We start from the raw sequence: 17,086 nt of genomic DNA, 5'->3' as shown, positions 1-17,086 counted from the left end.
CTCAACTAACTTAAAGTACTCATTCAGGTATTTGTCACAGATAAATGGTAAATGGCCTGTATTTGTATAGTGCTTTTACTAGTCCCTAAGGACCCCAAAGCACTTCATACATCCAGTCATCCACCCATTCACACACACAATCACACACTGATACTCCATATGAAGCAATGCCCAAACATTACTCCGTTTACTGCCCTCCCCCCGGCTCAGAGATTTAGTGGGGTGTTGTATATGAGTGTGGACTTGTATACAGTTAAACATGTGTGGGTTATAAAATGGCAAATTCTGAATATTGATTTGAAAATAATGGAATTTGAACAAAGGGGGTTGAAACAGAAAACGTGTAAATGTCATGCTACTCCTTTTTGAGCATAAACACTGTGTAGATATTAGATATTCATGGAAACTTGATGTTTTTACGTTTTTCTCTTGTTATTTTAGTTATATTTACATGTTCAAAATAAACTGTTCTGCCTATCCACATTTTATATGTACATTCACAGGTTAGGTGCTCCTGTTTAAGTGCTTGTTGATGCAAATATCTAGTCAGCCAGTCACAATGTCACAACACAATGCATTAAGGCATGTAGCCATGATCAAGGCTACCTGATGAAGTCCAAACCAAGTGTCACAGTGGGGAAGAAAGGTGATTTAAATGAAGATGAAAGTAGCGTGGTCGTTGGTGCTGCTCTGAGTATTTCAGAAACTGCTGAACTACCAGGATAACACAACCTGCTTCCAGCAGGATAACACACCTTGTCACAAAGGTGAAATAACCTTAAACTGGTTTCTTTGAACACGGCAATTAGCTCACTGCACTCAAATATACTCTATAGCAGGGGTCCCCAACCCCTGGACTCCGGTCCAAATGTGGAGATCAAGGGGGTTTACTCCGGACCTAAAGCATTTTCCCATTTTCTATGTCGTTAGATATTTTATTCCTGCTGGCTGCAGTGGCTGACTTTTGAACAGGCGCGATGGGCAGCTATGTGGGTCAGCGACGTTCTAGTCCACACTCTAAGCCAGCTGGTGGCGGTATTGCACCACCAACTGCCAAAAAAACGACAAAGAAGAACAATGCAGGCCATTCAATGCGGGTTGCTAAGTGACTATCTTGGAAGCTCGCACTTGCTGACAGCACAATGACGACTTGGTGGTGCACAGAAGACTGGGTAAAAGAAGATGGCTCTGTCAAAAATATGTAAAGTGGACTATGAAAGATGAATGGCCATTCCCCATCTGTGAATGCTACTCATGACCACTGATCAGTGGTTGTTGATCAATGGTCATGACAATTTGCATATTATTGATCAAGGAGCTGATCTCACAGCCCATTGTTCCTTCAGTGGGCTGGTTTCAGTCATTGTGCAAATGTCCTGTTTATAAGACTGAAACCTGCAGTCAGCTGAGACTGAAGACGTCACCTGATGATGACGAAACGTTTCTCCCGCTGAAAACATCCTGACGAACAGAATCAAACTTTTGGGATTTACTTACCTGGTTGATTGAGCATCGAGACACATTAATGTTGGTTTGTGTGCAATAGATTATTGCATAATTTCTTTGTTAAATAGTTTTAATATCAGTACTTGAACTGGATTGCACTTTTCTGTTCAGCAGATGATGTAATGAGCACATGAATAATTGATCAGTAGTTACAAGACAAAAATCTATATTGTTAATTAAATGTTTAATAAACATGAAAGAAAATATTTTTGTTGGTTCATTTAAAATGTTCTGACCCCAGATTGACTGGATGATGGAGTGGACCTCCTGCTATTGTAGCTGGATACCGCTGCTCTGTAGTCACCAGATCTCAGTCCCACAGAGCATCTTTGGGATGTGTTGGAATGACCGAACAGGAAGGTTTCTATGGAGCACGTCTGATTTTGGTTGGCACTGAATGATTTAAAGAAGCCGAAAAAGAAAATATAATTGAAAAATATTTTTGGATTTACATATAATTTGCATCCTACTTGTCTTTCTAAACCAGCCAGAACAACTGAAAGTCCATTTTAAGTTGGATTAACTCCTTCCTATGTTTGTGGTGTATTACATTCAACTGTTTCATAAAATGTAAATAGAACCTAAGTACATGTAAAATTTATTGTATTATCCTTTTCTAACACTTTTATGTTTTAACTGATTTAAAGAAGAAACACAAAAGACAAAGTGCTACATTTTAGATCTCTCTTTAACCTGTCAGTCAAATGTTCAACAGAAAGAAGCATCATATTGCATATTTTTGGCTTATTTAATGATACAATTATCTGCACTGCACATATGTGAAACCCAGGGGTTAAAGTGGGCCAGAGTGATCTGCGTAATTTCAAATGGCTGAATCAAAATCCCCAAACACACAAACTGTTCCCACGCAGTTTGTCAGAAAACATATCTGTGAGCTAAATGTGCAGAAAACATGTGCAGCACTGATAGCTGCAGGAAAATGTAAGAGGAAGAGGAGAGATTATTTTCAAAGGTGAGGACTGCTCAGCAAGCTCACATGTAACGTCCTAAATCGCTGTAGGTATTTAAAATCAGATCATTTATCAAGTTTTTGGCTTGTTTTTCTGAAACATCTTGCAAAACGAGCTGACGTATGCAAATGTTGGGTTATTCACAGGTTGCATGAAAATACCAGGCAGCTTAGCGCAGCATAAAGTGGTGTGTTAGCAGGACTGTGATAATGTTTACAGTGATGCATTATGTTGGACTGGCTAAATCTCGATTACATCAAAGGTAACAGACATTAGTTTATAACACTGGTCAGATTCACTCACTGAATTCCACCTGTTATACCAGCTATCAGCCGTAGAACTCACATAACATTTGTTTATATCTTTTTGAAATTTGGCTGGCTAAATCCACACAGAGAAGCTATTACTGAAGCAGCACAGCTGATCACAGCCTGCACACAAAGAATGTACTGCTCCTACGGGGTAAGAGCATCACAGGAGCACAAGCTAGCTAATGTGGCTTAGCTGCTCAAAAGTGTATGCAACTAAAAAGTTGTGTTGGTTCTCAGTCACCTAGGTCATGGCAGTCTAAGGAGAAAGGAACGTTTCTTGAAGACATTTCACCTCTCATCTGAGAAGCTTCTTCAGTTCTAAAAGCCGAAGGTGGAGAGTCCCAGGTATTTAACCTGGGTTGGAGCTGACCCACTCACCATCACATAGCAAGGTCTCACACCCATGACCTCTGCTTATCTCAGAGGCGTCCTCCTTCGTTGTTTACTGCTGAGAAACCAAATAATGTTCATTTGTCTATTTAGGGTCCTGAGCTCCAGCATCATGACAGGTATGGCTTAACAGCTTGGACATATCAAACATATGACTCCAGCAGACAATCTATACTGCATTTAAAACATGTTTCTCTCCATGTTTGCTCTGATGACTGTCAGGCAGTATTGGGAATACATGTTGTGTTTCAGTGTCAGCAACAAACAAAGTTTCTTGTTTCTAAGCTGGCAAACCCTAATGTCTCTGCTCCTGAGCATCTGTGACTGTTTCTGTGTTCACCAGCCCAAGAAATTAGATAATGAATGTTGTTTTTCTCAGCCTGTGAAGACACAGCCTGAATTTTGTGTTGCCAAGCTGCCATGGCAGAGTCTTTCTGTGGTGCTTCACTTGAGACTATGCTAGTAGCACAGCTAAAGCCTTCAAGGACTGTCGCTCCATCTGGAGCCCAGGTAAGCACTGTTTCTGTTGTTGCTACTCCTAAAGACTGTTGTGCTCTCTTGTCTGTGCCAATAATGATTATAGCTCCACCAGTGATTGCCCCTGAGCCTTCACCTCCACCTGTGTCTGCTCCTAGGCCGGCACGGACCCAGCACTCTCCTGCACCCGTTCCAGTTCTTAGTCTGCTGATTAAATTGTGTCCACAATGAAGATTCAAATTTTAAGGATCAACTCCTGGATTTGTGAGTGAACAACCTGTGAGTAGCAAACTTATCAGGGAGGGAAAACAGACCAAACTCATGTCATACACGAACAAACAAATTAGGTTCCTTTGCTGGCTGCAGGACGTCCTGCAAACAGCAGCAGGGTTTGCTTGAGGTGTTAAGGAAGACTGTAAAAACATCTGGTAGCTCAGCAGACTAATTAAAAATTTAACAGCTTGAACTTTCAGGTGGAACCACATAATTTCATGGAAAAGATCAAGAACGAACAAGGAGACACAGAAACCCATCATGGTGTTAAACTGACACAAGCTCACAGCAGGGTTCACATAGATTGAACTAAGTGGTGATATTTTATCTATTTTAAGAAATTGTTTTAATAATGACAGCAATTATAAGAAAGAATAAAGATTTCTAAAACTGTTGTTTTTTTACTATTATTATTATTTTTCTGTATCGTTCCAATCAGCCTTTATCTGTCTGTCTTTCCACATAAACAGGTAGCGATTTTAGCATTAGCATCTTGGCTAATCCAATCAGATGGCGACAGACAACATGTCATTCCACACCTGCAGAAGAAAATACTGCTAATGATGACTTGTGACAATATGTCTCTTGTGTAAATAAACACATACATCCAAATGTATTGTTGTTTTTAATAATGGTAAATGGCCTGTATTTGTATAGCACTTTACTTAGTCCCTAAGGACCCCAAAGCGCTTTACACTACAATAATGGTAAGCAACAATGCGTGCTCCACGGCTAGTCTGCCAGAAAATATAACAAGATATCAAATTTAAAATAATCCAAAGAACATGTGTAGCTGCTACTGTACAAAGAGATGAAACATGCCAAAGATGATTGGTTCAGGTAAAACAAGCAAGTCAAAGGTCAAGCAGAACTGGGTACAAGAGGCTGATTAATAGTACTTTTGCTTGAAGAGCCCACCCCAGTTGAAAGTAGGAGTGTGCCACATATGTTATATACTGATTTCATTGCTATAGCAATGCCATTTTCTTGTTCCTTAGTGTAATGAACGAGCCCAGGCATGTCTGAGAGCAAGAGCTGCTTGATCATAAGTATCTGCGTCAGCAACCTACAAAGCACAGTACCTTGAAGATATGCAAGAAAACTGATATGCAAGAAACAAACTTGTTTCACTACTTGGGGCAAAAGCACAGCACTGAGTACAACCAGGCTACAGACGAGGGAACACCAGCAGCTGGTCATGTTTAACCCAGATGACTACACTAAACATCAATGGAGCGCTCGTAACTGTACCAGGAGCAGCAAACAATGGATGGAAATTATAAAATATTTTATTATGTCAAAATATTGTGTAGGGTTCTGATGAGTTACACGGTTACTTTAATGACTGATAAACTAAAGCGTAAAGCAGTTATTTTGCAGTTATTTACAGTAAAGACCCTACATATTAATCAGTAATTTTCATTTTATTATTTCATTGGAAAAAGTCATTGGTTACACTGGATCCAACAACTGAAAGCAGTTAAGTAGCTGACACACTGTAACAGGTAGGGCTGCCACGATTAGCGGACTAGTTACGATTACGTCGACTATCAAAATCGTCGACAACTAATTTAATAGTCGACTTGTCGTGTGAAGCTTTGTAAGATCCTGAAAGACGCCGGAATAAGTTGTAGGATTCATCCATCCAACCATTATCTTCCGCTTATCCAGGGCGGGATCGCGGGGGCAGCAGCCCAAGCGGAGAAGCCCAGACCTACCTCTCCTCCAGCTTATCCGGAGGAACACCAAGGCGTTCCCAGGCCAGCTGAGAGATATAATCTCTCCAGCGTGTCCTGGGTCTGCCCCGGGGCCTCCTCCTGGTGGGACATGCCCGGAAAACCTCGCCCAGGAGGCGCCCAGGGGGCATCCTTGTCAGATGCCCGAACCACCTCAGCTGGCTCCTTTCGATGTGGAGCAGCGGCTCTACTCTGAGCCCCTCCCGGATGGCCAAATTTCTCACCCCATCTCTAAGGGAGAGGCCAGCCACCCTTCGGAGGAAGCTCATTTCCGCTGCTTGTACTCGCGATCTTGTTCTTTCAGCCACTACCCACAGCTAGTGACCATAGGTGAGGGTAGGGGCGTAGATCGACCGGTAGTTGTAGGATTTAAAAGTGTAATAACGGACTGAAACAGAAGATGGCAGCACTGCATCTACAAGGATGCCAGCTGCCCTTAAACGCCAAAGAAGAAGAAGCAGTCTCCGTCAGGGGCTGCATCCTCCTGAGGCCCCATTTCTAGGCCGATTACGTCACAGCGATGCGACGAAAGCTGTCTAAATTCAAAGAGTCCTCCAAATGCATCCGCCTTTTCCCCAGATTTGAAGGATGGGTCGCGTGTATCCTTTGTGGCCCAGCCTATCCCAGAATTCATAGCGCGATCCAGCTAATTCCAGTTTCCAACAATGGCGGCCGCTACTTTTTACTACTACTCTTATTACTCTTTCTGGGTCACAAAATAAACTTTTAACATTTTCAGGTGAGAATGTAGCTGTGTACACTTCATATATCTGCTCGGTTTATCAAGACCACATATTTGTAAAGCGCTCCGACGTTTTCGGAGACGTCTGCTACCCACCAGCTCGATAACTGACCGGGAGGTCACTAGAGCCGGCAATAACACCAAACTCCCGGCACATCGTTTTCAGACCCCCACGGTCTTTCGCTACTCAGGTTAAACATGATATATAAGTTGATCGTGGCTCAAGAGTTGGGAGTTCGTCTTGTAATCGGAAGGTTGCCGGTTCGAGCCCCGGCTCCGACAGTCTCGGTCGTTGTGTCCTTGGGCGAGACACTTCACCCGTTGCCTACTGGTGGTGGTCAGAGGGCCCAGTGGCGCCAGTGTTCGGCAGCCTCGCCTCTGTCAGTGCGCCCCAGGGCGGCTGTGGCTACGCTGTAGCTTGCCATCACCAGTGTGTGAATGTGTGTGTGAATGGGTGGATGATTGTGTATAGTGTAAAGTGCTTTGGGGTCCTTAGGACCAAGTAAAGCGCTATACAAATACAGACCATTTACCACTTAGATAACTTAAAAATGTGATTGTTTAGCTTTTTTCAGTGTTTTATTTGTTCCTCAGTAAATCGGTTTGGCTGAGATTAAAGTTATAGTTTTCACACAGCTGAATAAACGTCAAACAGAAAACTGGTTAAACAGAAATGTGAGATGCTTGAAAATTTACTCCAGCGTCCTGTTATATTTGAGATATGAAGGATCAGATGGCTGAGTTTATTAAACTCCACTGAGACAATCTGCAAATCTCATTAAAAGTTTAAAAAACTATCGAGGACTTTCGGTGAGGCATGTAGAGACATGGTCACGCCACATTGAGCTCCGTCTGTACTCTCCCTTTCTAGCAGCCGAAGCCAAAAGAGAAACATTGCAGAGCGTGATGAAAAACATGCGGGCAGAGGCCTTGGACCAAGCTCTATCGCCTGTCGGTGCAAGTATTTCTCAAAATGTAACCTTGCTGCGGTCGGTCCAAGACAACTTAAACATGCAGGTAGCTAAAGTGGATATGCCACTGGTCAAGGTCGATAACCTACAGGGCTCAGTCCGCCAAGTCAAAAAAGATGCTAACAACTGTATAACTGAAATGGGCAAGCTCACACTCAAGATTAATCAGTTGGAAGATCGAGAACGGAGAAACAACATCAGAATCACTAACCTACCAGTGGGAATCGAAAGGGATCCTTGCGAGATGGCATAACTCAGCTCATAACCTCAGGACGTCGGAGCAGTATGCATCACGTGATAGAGCGGCTGTGGCGTGCGAGACCTGTCGGCAGTCTGGTTGAGCATTTGGAGCCTCACTACCAAACCAGCATTTAATCTCAGAGAAAGGTATCCCAGAGAAGTAAAGCAAGTGTGTAAGTTCATCTCTGAATGTTTGTAAAACATTCCCACATTAAGCTTAACAACTGATATAAGGAGCTACAGCCTCTTCTCTCTCCCTCCCTCTCTTGGTGCTGCTTCAATCATGAAACTGATCAATGATCAGCTGATCGGCTTTTCTCTCTTGTTTGTTTATCGCCCACTTTGCGCCAGAAAGAGGAAACCAGCGGCTGAACAACAGCAGCACGTTTAAGCTTGATAAGCTGCTGTTAGAATTTATTTAATATTACTTTCTACACCAGGATCTTTTTCTACAGCTGACGGCTGTAACTGTGCAGGGGCGGATCTAGCAAAGTTTAGCCAGGGGGGCCGATAGGGCATGAACAGGGAAAAGGGGGCACAAAGACATACTTTTCTTTCTTACTCTCATGTCGAGCTTTTAATAAATAATTATCTGAATCTTACAACCAAAGTTTTAATCTGATATAAAATGTATAGTCCATTATTATATATCAGAACTATTAAGTCAAATTTTTAACTTAGTAAGCTATAGTACTTTTTCCTTTGGGTACCATCTGTGCAGTCTGCAATCCTGTTGAACGAAGATATTGAATCTATTTAATTACTGTAGAAGAATAATTGATTTCTGTGCATTTTTTTGCACATACATTAAATTAAAGTTGATTACGTCGATTAAACATCATGAGGTGGAGGGTGGGGCGTGGTTCCCTATTTTTCTTTTTGCTGGGAGTTTGCAACCCTATTAGTTAGGTTGCTTAATATTTCCTTCTTTTTTTTTTGCCTGTCCCATTTGGTTCTTTAGCCATCAGAATTGTTGAAGACCAACAAGGATACCCGATGGATTTATTTTGCCAAATGGATCATCATGGCCTTGCCGTATTGGTCCATTTGATCGACCTTTGTTTTTATTATTTATTTTATTTTATTTTCAGTTGTTACAGACGGGACAGATATGAGTGAGGGACAGGAAAGGGAGAAAGAAAGAGGAAGGAAAAGAAAAACAGAAGGGGAGAGGGACAGTGAGAAAGGGAAAAAAAAATCTCCTGGATCACCTGTTGAGAGAAAAAGAATAGAAAACAAGCAAAAAAAAAACCAAAGCAACATACTAAACACAACACCATCGCATTAATCTAGCTAAGTGTAAACAGCAGTAAACACTAAATATTCAATGTTGTTGTGCAGCAAGCAGGACCAACAGCACACAATGTGCTTTGAAGTAGCAGCCAAGAAAGGTGTAGTTTATGTCTATGGACAGTGAACACCTGTGTGGATCAGCACGCTTGTATTCAAATGGTTTCCACATGTAACGGTCTGCAAGAGGATGGAGAGAGCCATAGCCCCGCCCCCCAGGGCATGAAGCAGGCATGGAGGAGATCCAGGCCCCAGACATCCAGAGGCCCCAGAGTGCGAGAGCCCAAGGAGGACCACCGGCGGGGCATCCGTGCCACCCTCATGGGAAGGGCTGAGGATCCCCAGACGAGGCGTCACCCAGTAGCCACCGAGCAGAAGCTAGAGGGGGCTGCACCGGCGTGCCCGCCGGCTCTGCCGGCAGCCAGCTGTGCCAGAGTGAACCAAGCCGCAGGCCCGAAGGCTGGAGGCCCGAGGGCCCCCCGCACCCCGGAGGAGGCCTGACCGAGCAACAGGCACCAGGCCCCACTTAGGTTGCTTAATATTTCCACTAAGTACTCTTTAAAATGCCAGAATATGAAGGATGGAGCAGGTTTAAATTTATTAGATTGATCAGTTTTGTTGAACTATGAAATATTTTGGGTGCAGTGTATTTTTTGCATACAGGTCTAACAGAATAGCTTTTGTGTTGTTGTTTATTTAAACTTGAGTATGAACTTATACAAAATGCAGCAAGATATTTAAAAAACTATTTTATTGATCAAAAAATACACTATATCGGATTTATATCGGTATCGGACATAAAAAAGTGGTATCGTGCCATCTGTAGTATAAAGTGGGATATATTACAAAAATCTAGACCAGAAGGAGGATGGGCAGTCCCAAATTTCAAACTATACCATTTGGCATTCACATTGAAATATATCAGGCAATGGTTGGATCCAGATGCAATGGCCCCATGGTTGGACATTGGAAAACACCTTGTAACCTCGATTACACTACAAGACTTTCTTTTCTCTGGGATTTCACTTAAACAGTGCTCATTGCGACAGGGGCCTATAATTTCGTATTTATTGAAATCATTTAGACTTTCAGAAAAAGGTCTTAGGTGGACTAACAAAGTGGCACAAGCACACCCCTGTATGGCAAAATATCACTTGCTAACTGGGTCCAAAACCTTCACTAAAAGCCCATGGGCTCAAAGCCCTATCCAGGTGTTAGAGGAGTTACAGTAAATGGTACAAATTCAAATGCTTAGTTTCCAGGAGCTGGTTACTCGCTATACAGTCCCAGAGCAGTCATTATTTCACTATTTTAGATTACGCTCAGCCCTCAAATCGCATAATATCCAGTGGGGAGACAATTTAAAGTTACACTTAATTGTAGAGGTGGTGCAAAACTCACCTAAAAGAATAGCTTCATCTATCTATTTGAATCAATTAAAGTGGTTAAAATCCCAAGATTTTCTATTAAAGAATGGCAAAAAGACCTGGCAGGCCAACAGGAGAAGATGGCCTGGACCACAACCTGGGCCAATGTTGCCAGTTGATCAAAGAATCCCAGCCACCAATTTATCTATTATAAGATTAACCCTTGAGCCCACTGGTGCCATATAAATACAACTGAATTGAATGCAGCATTCTCAGGACTAGTGTAATATTTAGTAATAATATTAACTTACTGTGTTTCATAGTTATTAGCTTATTGAGTTGATTTAGTGGCCTACAGACACCTGCTTCAGTGACAGAAAAGGATATTTTACACAGAGACAACGATCTATCATTTACTCAGCTGTCGTGAATGACTTCCCTTTAATCCTCATGGATGTTTTATTAAGTACATACAGGAAGAGAAATTTGAAGATGTGCCAAACAAAGCAAAGCCTTTGTGGATACTGTGCACAGAGGGAAGCAGGCTACAGTAAGGATGTTTTCCTCCTCTTAATGTCTGTAGCTCTGAATGCAGAGATATAAAAATACACCCCATTCAGTGGGCCATGTTGCCTAGCAGCCAGTTAGTGGGTAGGATGGTGTGACAGTGTGTGAGATAGGCAATGTACCAGACACAGAGCAACTCTGTCACGGAAAGAAAGAGAAACTGTGATTGACAGAGAATGTTTTCCACCTAAACTCTGTGCCAGGGGCAAACAATGAGCTGAAACGTAATCGTGCACGCTCCTCACAGTTAGCATCGCACGGCAATATTTTATGTATAGCACAGAATCAGCAAACCCTACATGCAAGCAGGCTTCCTCTTCATTACACATTCATATGAAATTCACACATTTTAGCTGAAAATACAACATTTTGGAAAGACTGGCTCGGGAATCTGCCGCGGGTCGGTAGATGGCATGGATCACCTGTGTTACTGTGCATCATAGAGCAGAAAAATATCAACAGGCCTAAAAGCTGGGTGTGTGAGTGAATATAGAGAATTGTGTAGAGGTTGTTTTGTGCGATGCACTGTCAGAATTGTCCTGGCATGCCTTCTCACTAATGCCTTTATTAGAGCTGGGCGATATAAGATTTTTTCATATCACGATATGTTTTTTTCATTTCAGGCGATAACGATATATATCACGATATAAGCCAAATAACTATATTTGTACAATTTAAATGTGCCGTTGCTCACAAGTAAAATGTGAAATAATCAGCAGCTTGTTTTTATTTAAATATTTATTTCCCATAATAAGTTCAACAGGGTAGATGTACTTATGGAACATGAGACTTTTTCAGATAAATAAAGGCAAATATTGCAAACTACACAAAAGGCAGCCGCTAAAGCGTTTAAGTTTCAAAACAGAACAAACGAAACAGACTAAACTGTCAATTCCACTTAGAAACAAAATATTAATTCTAAAAATAAATCTTAGTTTGTTTTACAGAAGAACAGACAAAACTAACTTTTGTCAATATCAAATAAACTGAGAACTAAAAGGAAATTCTCGATCTCTCCTTGTTGTATAGCTGAGCTTTTCAAACAGTTTTAACAGTTACTTTAGTCTGACAAAAGCCGAATGACGAATTAGCGCTTCCAGTCAGAGACTGAGGCTACGTCCACACGTACACGGGTATTTTTGAAAACGGAGATTTTCCGTTTTCGTTTTAAAAAATAATCCCGTCCACACATAAAGGCAGAAATGAAGGAAAACGCTGCTATGAACATGCCAAAGCAGCAGGTGGCGCTAGATTCCTAACCGTGTAGAAATGTTGGCCAATCAGAAGTCTAGAAGCCTCGGTGGGAAAAAGTAAACAAAGCTGGGGCATAGAAGCAGAACCGAGTCGTATGTGTGGAGGGACAGTAACTGTGTGTATATGTAAGCATTTAAACACTGCAGAGAGTAGAATTAACAGTATTGTAGAAATTCATTTCACCGAAACAATAACGTGGCGCACAGTGTGACGTCAAAAAATGCGCACACCTTTGACGCTGCGTTTTCTCCGTTTTTCTAGTCCACACGTAAATGCAAAAACGGAGTTTTCAAAAATATCCACCCTGGTCGGAGTTTTTAAAAATCTTCGTTTTCAGTGACCAAAAACACGTTTATGTGTGGACGAAAGGTGCAAACGCATAGAAAAATCTGTGTTTTCAAAAATACCCGGGTAAGTGTGGACGTAGCCTGAGCATGCACCAGTTTATTGTATTTCCAGACTTGCTTTCGGCACATTTACAGTGCACGCTACTCTGTTTTTTGTCAGACTTGAAATAGCCGAAATACCTTCACACTACGGAACTTCTTTGGCTCTTCCGTTCGACAATCTCTCCGGCATTGGAACCATCATCTGTTTTCTCTTCGGTCACGCTCGGTTGATTTTTCTAGTCGGCACACTCATTTCCTCCATTACCCGGGCGGTACGGTGGCTGGCTGCTTCCCAAACATGTACGGCTTGACACTTGTGCTGTACGTAACAAGTCACGTGACGTGACGCTGCAGCTGTGATTGGTTCGGCTCTGTGCTACTTAATTTGGATTGGCTGTTCTTTTTTTTTTTTTTTTTTTTTAAAGAGGACAAGAGCGGCGAGGTCTATCGCGATAGCTTAATTTTTCTATCGAGAAAAAGTTACATACATATCGTTATCGTTCTATCGCCCAGCTCTACTTTAGATTTAGCTGGGCCTGACCACTGGAACGATTATGTCTCAGGGCCAGAAATATCCACGTATCCAACGTCCAACTTCAAACATGACAGTAAGTGAAGGGACCATGAAAAGAAAATTAGAGCGTTCAAAGACTCGCTGTGCTGTCAGGCACTTGACCAAGCAGCCAGGCGTGGTTTTACCTCCCATCCTTTCTCTGGACTCCTGTTTCTGCCACACACTCTAAGGAACATGCCCCACTGGTTTGGACGACACATTGGTGCCTGCCATGTGGTTGTTTTGGTGTGTTCGGAGCCAGACGTTAACATTTAAGGAGGAAATAGGGTTGTCTGCTAATGCTTGCACACATACGTGCACATGCATATACTCCACATGCTGCTGGTACTGCCAAAAGGTCTTACTCTGTGCCACGTCATGTTACAACCTGTGGTACAAGAACAAGTGGCCTACAGGAGGTGATGGCAGAGTCAGAGGTTTTCTGAACAGCATCATTAATCAAACTCACAGAAATGCTTTTACAGACTCACACATGTTCTTTTCTTGGCTCTTTGTCTACTTGTCATTAATTAATCAGTCAGTAATTAGAAAAAACAAACTGAGATTTTACTTCCAGTGGCAAACGCCTGTGCACAGTACACAACAGGACAGCGTGTACACTCCTGGGTTGTCCTGAAGACTGATTTTTTGACCTTTGGGGGTTTCGGAGTAATCAGCAACAAATAATCAAAGCTTCCCCCAGCAAGTGGAGGGTTGGGGTGGCGAACAATGACACGTCTAATTTGATAAACACAGCAAAATCACCATTAACGTGAGTTCAAGACAACGTTGACATTTCAGCTAGTTAAAAGTAGATCACTCAGATAGAAATTCACAAGCAGCAGAAAAGCTCTTACTGTCTCCTTTCACACTGCTGCTCTCTGTCACTGTCTGAAACCTTGTTTTTCACATTCATCATCGTTGTGAAGCAGTAGGATCCTGTCACCAGATTTCTGCTAAAGGGAACTTGAAAAATGTCTAAATCTAGCAACAAATTGGCGAAATTAGCAGCAGTGAGAAGAAATGTGAAAACAGGAAATCAGCTGACACGATGAAGTATGTTTGGCCTTTTCTGTGCTTTTATTTATTTCAGGTTCTTTATGTTTGGCTACTGCAGATTTTAAGAAATAATTCTACTCATATATGACGCTGTGTGGTCAAATACATCAGCGATCTTCAGCAGCAGTTTGCAGAAGGTTTGTCAAAAATTCTCTTGGGACATTTGTCACTTTGTCGTTCATTTTCAGTCCAGTCCTTGTACCTGAACATTTTCAGAGCAATGATTTTTGTTTGTTAAGTCATGTAACTGACATAACTATTATTCATGCATAAACACCATGCACCAAATTCACAGGATGAACCAGTGTTGTGCCTGCAAATAACAAAGATCATTTATATTTGGTTGTCTGTTATTTGCAGGCATGTCTCAAAAACACACGAGAAAACACAATTTGACCGACATTGCTGGTGGAATATTTCTGCACCAACAGCATGCTGGTTCTGCTCGGTGTTTAACCTTCCCTGATGTCTGAAAACTTGACATATGGTGTGCACAGTGTCCTTAAAAAGGTGAAGGAAAAAAGCACAAGTGGCAATCTGTCGACAGGAGATGAACGGTATCCAAAATTCACAACATTAAGAAATGAGGGAAAAATCCAGCAAAGACCTACATCTTGACCTGAGAGATGCACCTGGAACAAGCCAGCCTTTACAAAGAGAAACGGAGAGAAAAGACACGAGAACTGGCCTGACAATCAGCAGGGAGGGATCTTACAGAGAGAGGAATGCTAAACGTTGGGTCAAACCATCAGTATGTGCAGAGGACGTCAGGAGCAAGGCACAACAGTCAGTGTCAACAGCATCCTTAGAACACAGTACAGGCTCTGTCAGGGTTTGGACTGCACCTCAGCCCATCAGATGCTGATTCATCATGGAAAGCATCTTATTGTGTACAGTCAGATGGTTTCTTAGGTGTTTACAGTCTCAGTAGGTTGCATGTCTAAGTAAAGTAAAATCTTTACTTCCTACTAAACTCCATTGCTGGTGTGTACGTAGAGTCTGAGCAGCAACACAGCCCAGTCTACGCCCAACATGTTCACATTGTCGTCCAAATCTTGAGGAAAATGTCATTTTCCTGGTGCAGCACAATTGTGACTGGGGAACAAAAGCACTGCTGGCGCAGATTTAAGACGTAAACACCTTAGATATGGTGACAAGCAGGCAGAAGTTAGGCTGATGTTTAATTCAGTGTAAAGTTAGACTAACAAATCATCTTTGCACGCACTAACCTGACAGTATAAAGCAACAGATGAAATATTATTATCATGTTCTGCAGTCAGTACTAGAAATACAGATCAAAACAAAGGCAGCCTTAATGGGCCAAAACCAATATTACTGCTATTATTATTAAAAACAGAGATGTCTTCTTTTTAATGCTGCTAGAAGAACGCTGCAGATTGTGGAGCCTACGGGAAGAAGGCTGCTTCACAGTCTGTGGGCGTATAAACGAAATGCAGCATGATGGCAGTAGGATTTAGCCCAGAAGAGGAGAGAAATGACTGTGCAAGTCCAAGCCTCGCACTGATCTGTCGGGAACAGACTAAAGCCCGAACCTGTGGCTGCTAATGTGCTAATCCTGATTATTCAAAACACAATGAAAGTAAGCTGCAGTAGTGCAGCGTTAAATCTGGACTCTCCTCACTCCTTTCTGTCTGCTGGCTCTGATCGACTGTGAGCCATGAACGATATCTGCACACTGACGATGTTTGATCTCAAATCTTTGTCCCCAACAAATCTGCTGTATGCAAAGGGAATCGTAACAGGATGCAGAGTCACTGGCCTCTGAAACATCAGGTAAACATCACTGCTATACCATTACAGCCTGCCTGGCCAACCTAGAGCAAAAAGCATCCTCAGTGTGTATCCACAACAATTTAACAGGTGATTTCTCTGTGAGTGTGTTTGGCTCCCAGGACAGTGACGAGCATCGGCGAGGAGCACCTGCACCAGCTGCCCCCTCCCTCCCTCCCTCCACCGTCCCCACCAGAGCAGCACAGACCCATCGCTGAGAGCGTTTACATCGTAATAGACGGACAGATGTTCACCTCTACGAAATAGAAGCAGGGCAGCAGGGTGACGCTGTCCTTGGTCTCCTTCCCGCCTTTCAGTCGCTCCTTGGCACGAGACATCACGAGCGCCCGCTGGTCTCTCCCGTTGCCGGGAGACAGGGAGCTGTACCTGATTCCCGTCGTAATTTTGCCGAAACTGCGGCCGACCCCCCCCTCCCCCTCGACCCTCCCTAGCTCCCAAGCCTCTAACGGCGGACCTCCATCGCCGGGCAAGGTGAGCTGGAAGTGTCGGTGCTTCCTGATGGGGTCCGTCGCCCCTGAAAATATGGTGGCTGGTAGGCTTTAAAAAGCCGTGCTAGCGCACGACTCCAGACACCGTCTCCTCCAGAAGTGTTGGACCGCTGTGGCGACACTCAGACCATTCATCGTGGAAACGTGTGTGATACTGAGAGATGAGCCCTTCGGTCACGCTGGTCCTCCGCAGGTACCTCAGAGACGCTCACCCACTCGCTGTCCTCCAGCTCTGCTGCAGCAGGTGAGCCTGGTTGTATTCGCCGGAATAAGCGTCGATGGTTCCTGTCGGGCTTTTCAAAATAATCTCAAAGTACTGCTTTTTGTTTGTTTCGGCTTTTTTTTATTCAGTAAATGCAGCACAGTTGCTATATATATATATATATATATATATATATATATATATATATATATATATATATATATATATATATATATATATATATATATAGAGCACAGGAAAATGAAGAAGAAAAAGATGTCCCACTATGCACCCATTTAGCCAGGAAAATGTACTGTACTTTCCATGTTATGTGACTGTTTTAGAGTCACAGACCCACTTGTGAATAGTTTTTCGTGGAGTACATGTCGATTATTGACCTATGAAACATAACAGCAAACTTGAGCTGCCACTTTGTTTCTGTTTTTGCCTGACAGAACTGACGACATTCCATAAATTTCTAAGTTATC

At 42.6% G+C, this 17,086-nt stretch overlaps 1 protein-coding gene across 1 annotated transcript in view; it reads right to left on the bottom strand.

The window, feature by feature from the left end:
* LOC308412415 (phospholipid phosphatase-related protein type 4-like) overlaps nt 1-16,650 on the bottom strand; it is a 74,959-nt gene extending 58,309 nt beyond the window's left edge. The window contains exon 1 of the mRNA XM_080906749.1: nt 16,142-16,650. Coding sequence (XP_080762875.1) covers nt 16,142-16,225 — 84 coding nt within the window. The 5' untranslated portion in view covers nt 16,226-16,650. The remainder of the gene's footprint in view (nt 1-16,141) is intronic.
* Nucleotides 16,651-17,086: the final 436 nt, after the last annotated feature.

Source organism: Rhamphochromis sp. 'chilingali' (genome assembly GCF_963969265.1).
Source record: "Rhamphochromis sp. 'chilingali' genome assembly, chromosome: 16".
Lineage (NCBI taxonomy): Eukaryota > Metazoa > Chordata > Actinopteri > Cichliformes > Cichlidae > Rhamphochromis > Rhamphochromis sp. 'chilingali'.
This window is presented reverse-complemented; position numbering and strand designations above follow the sequence as displayed.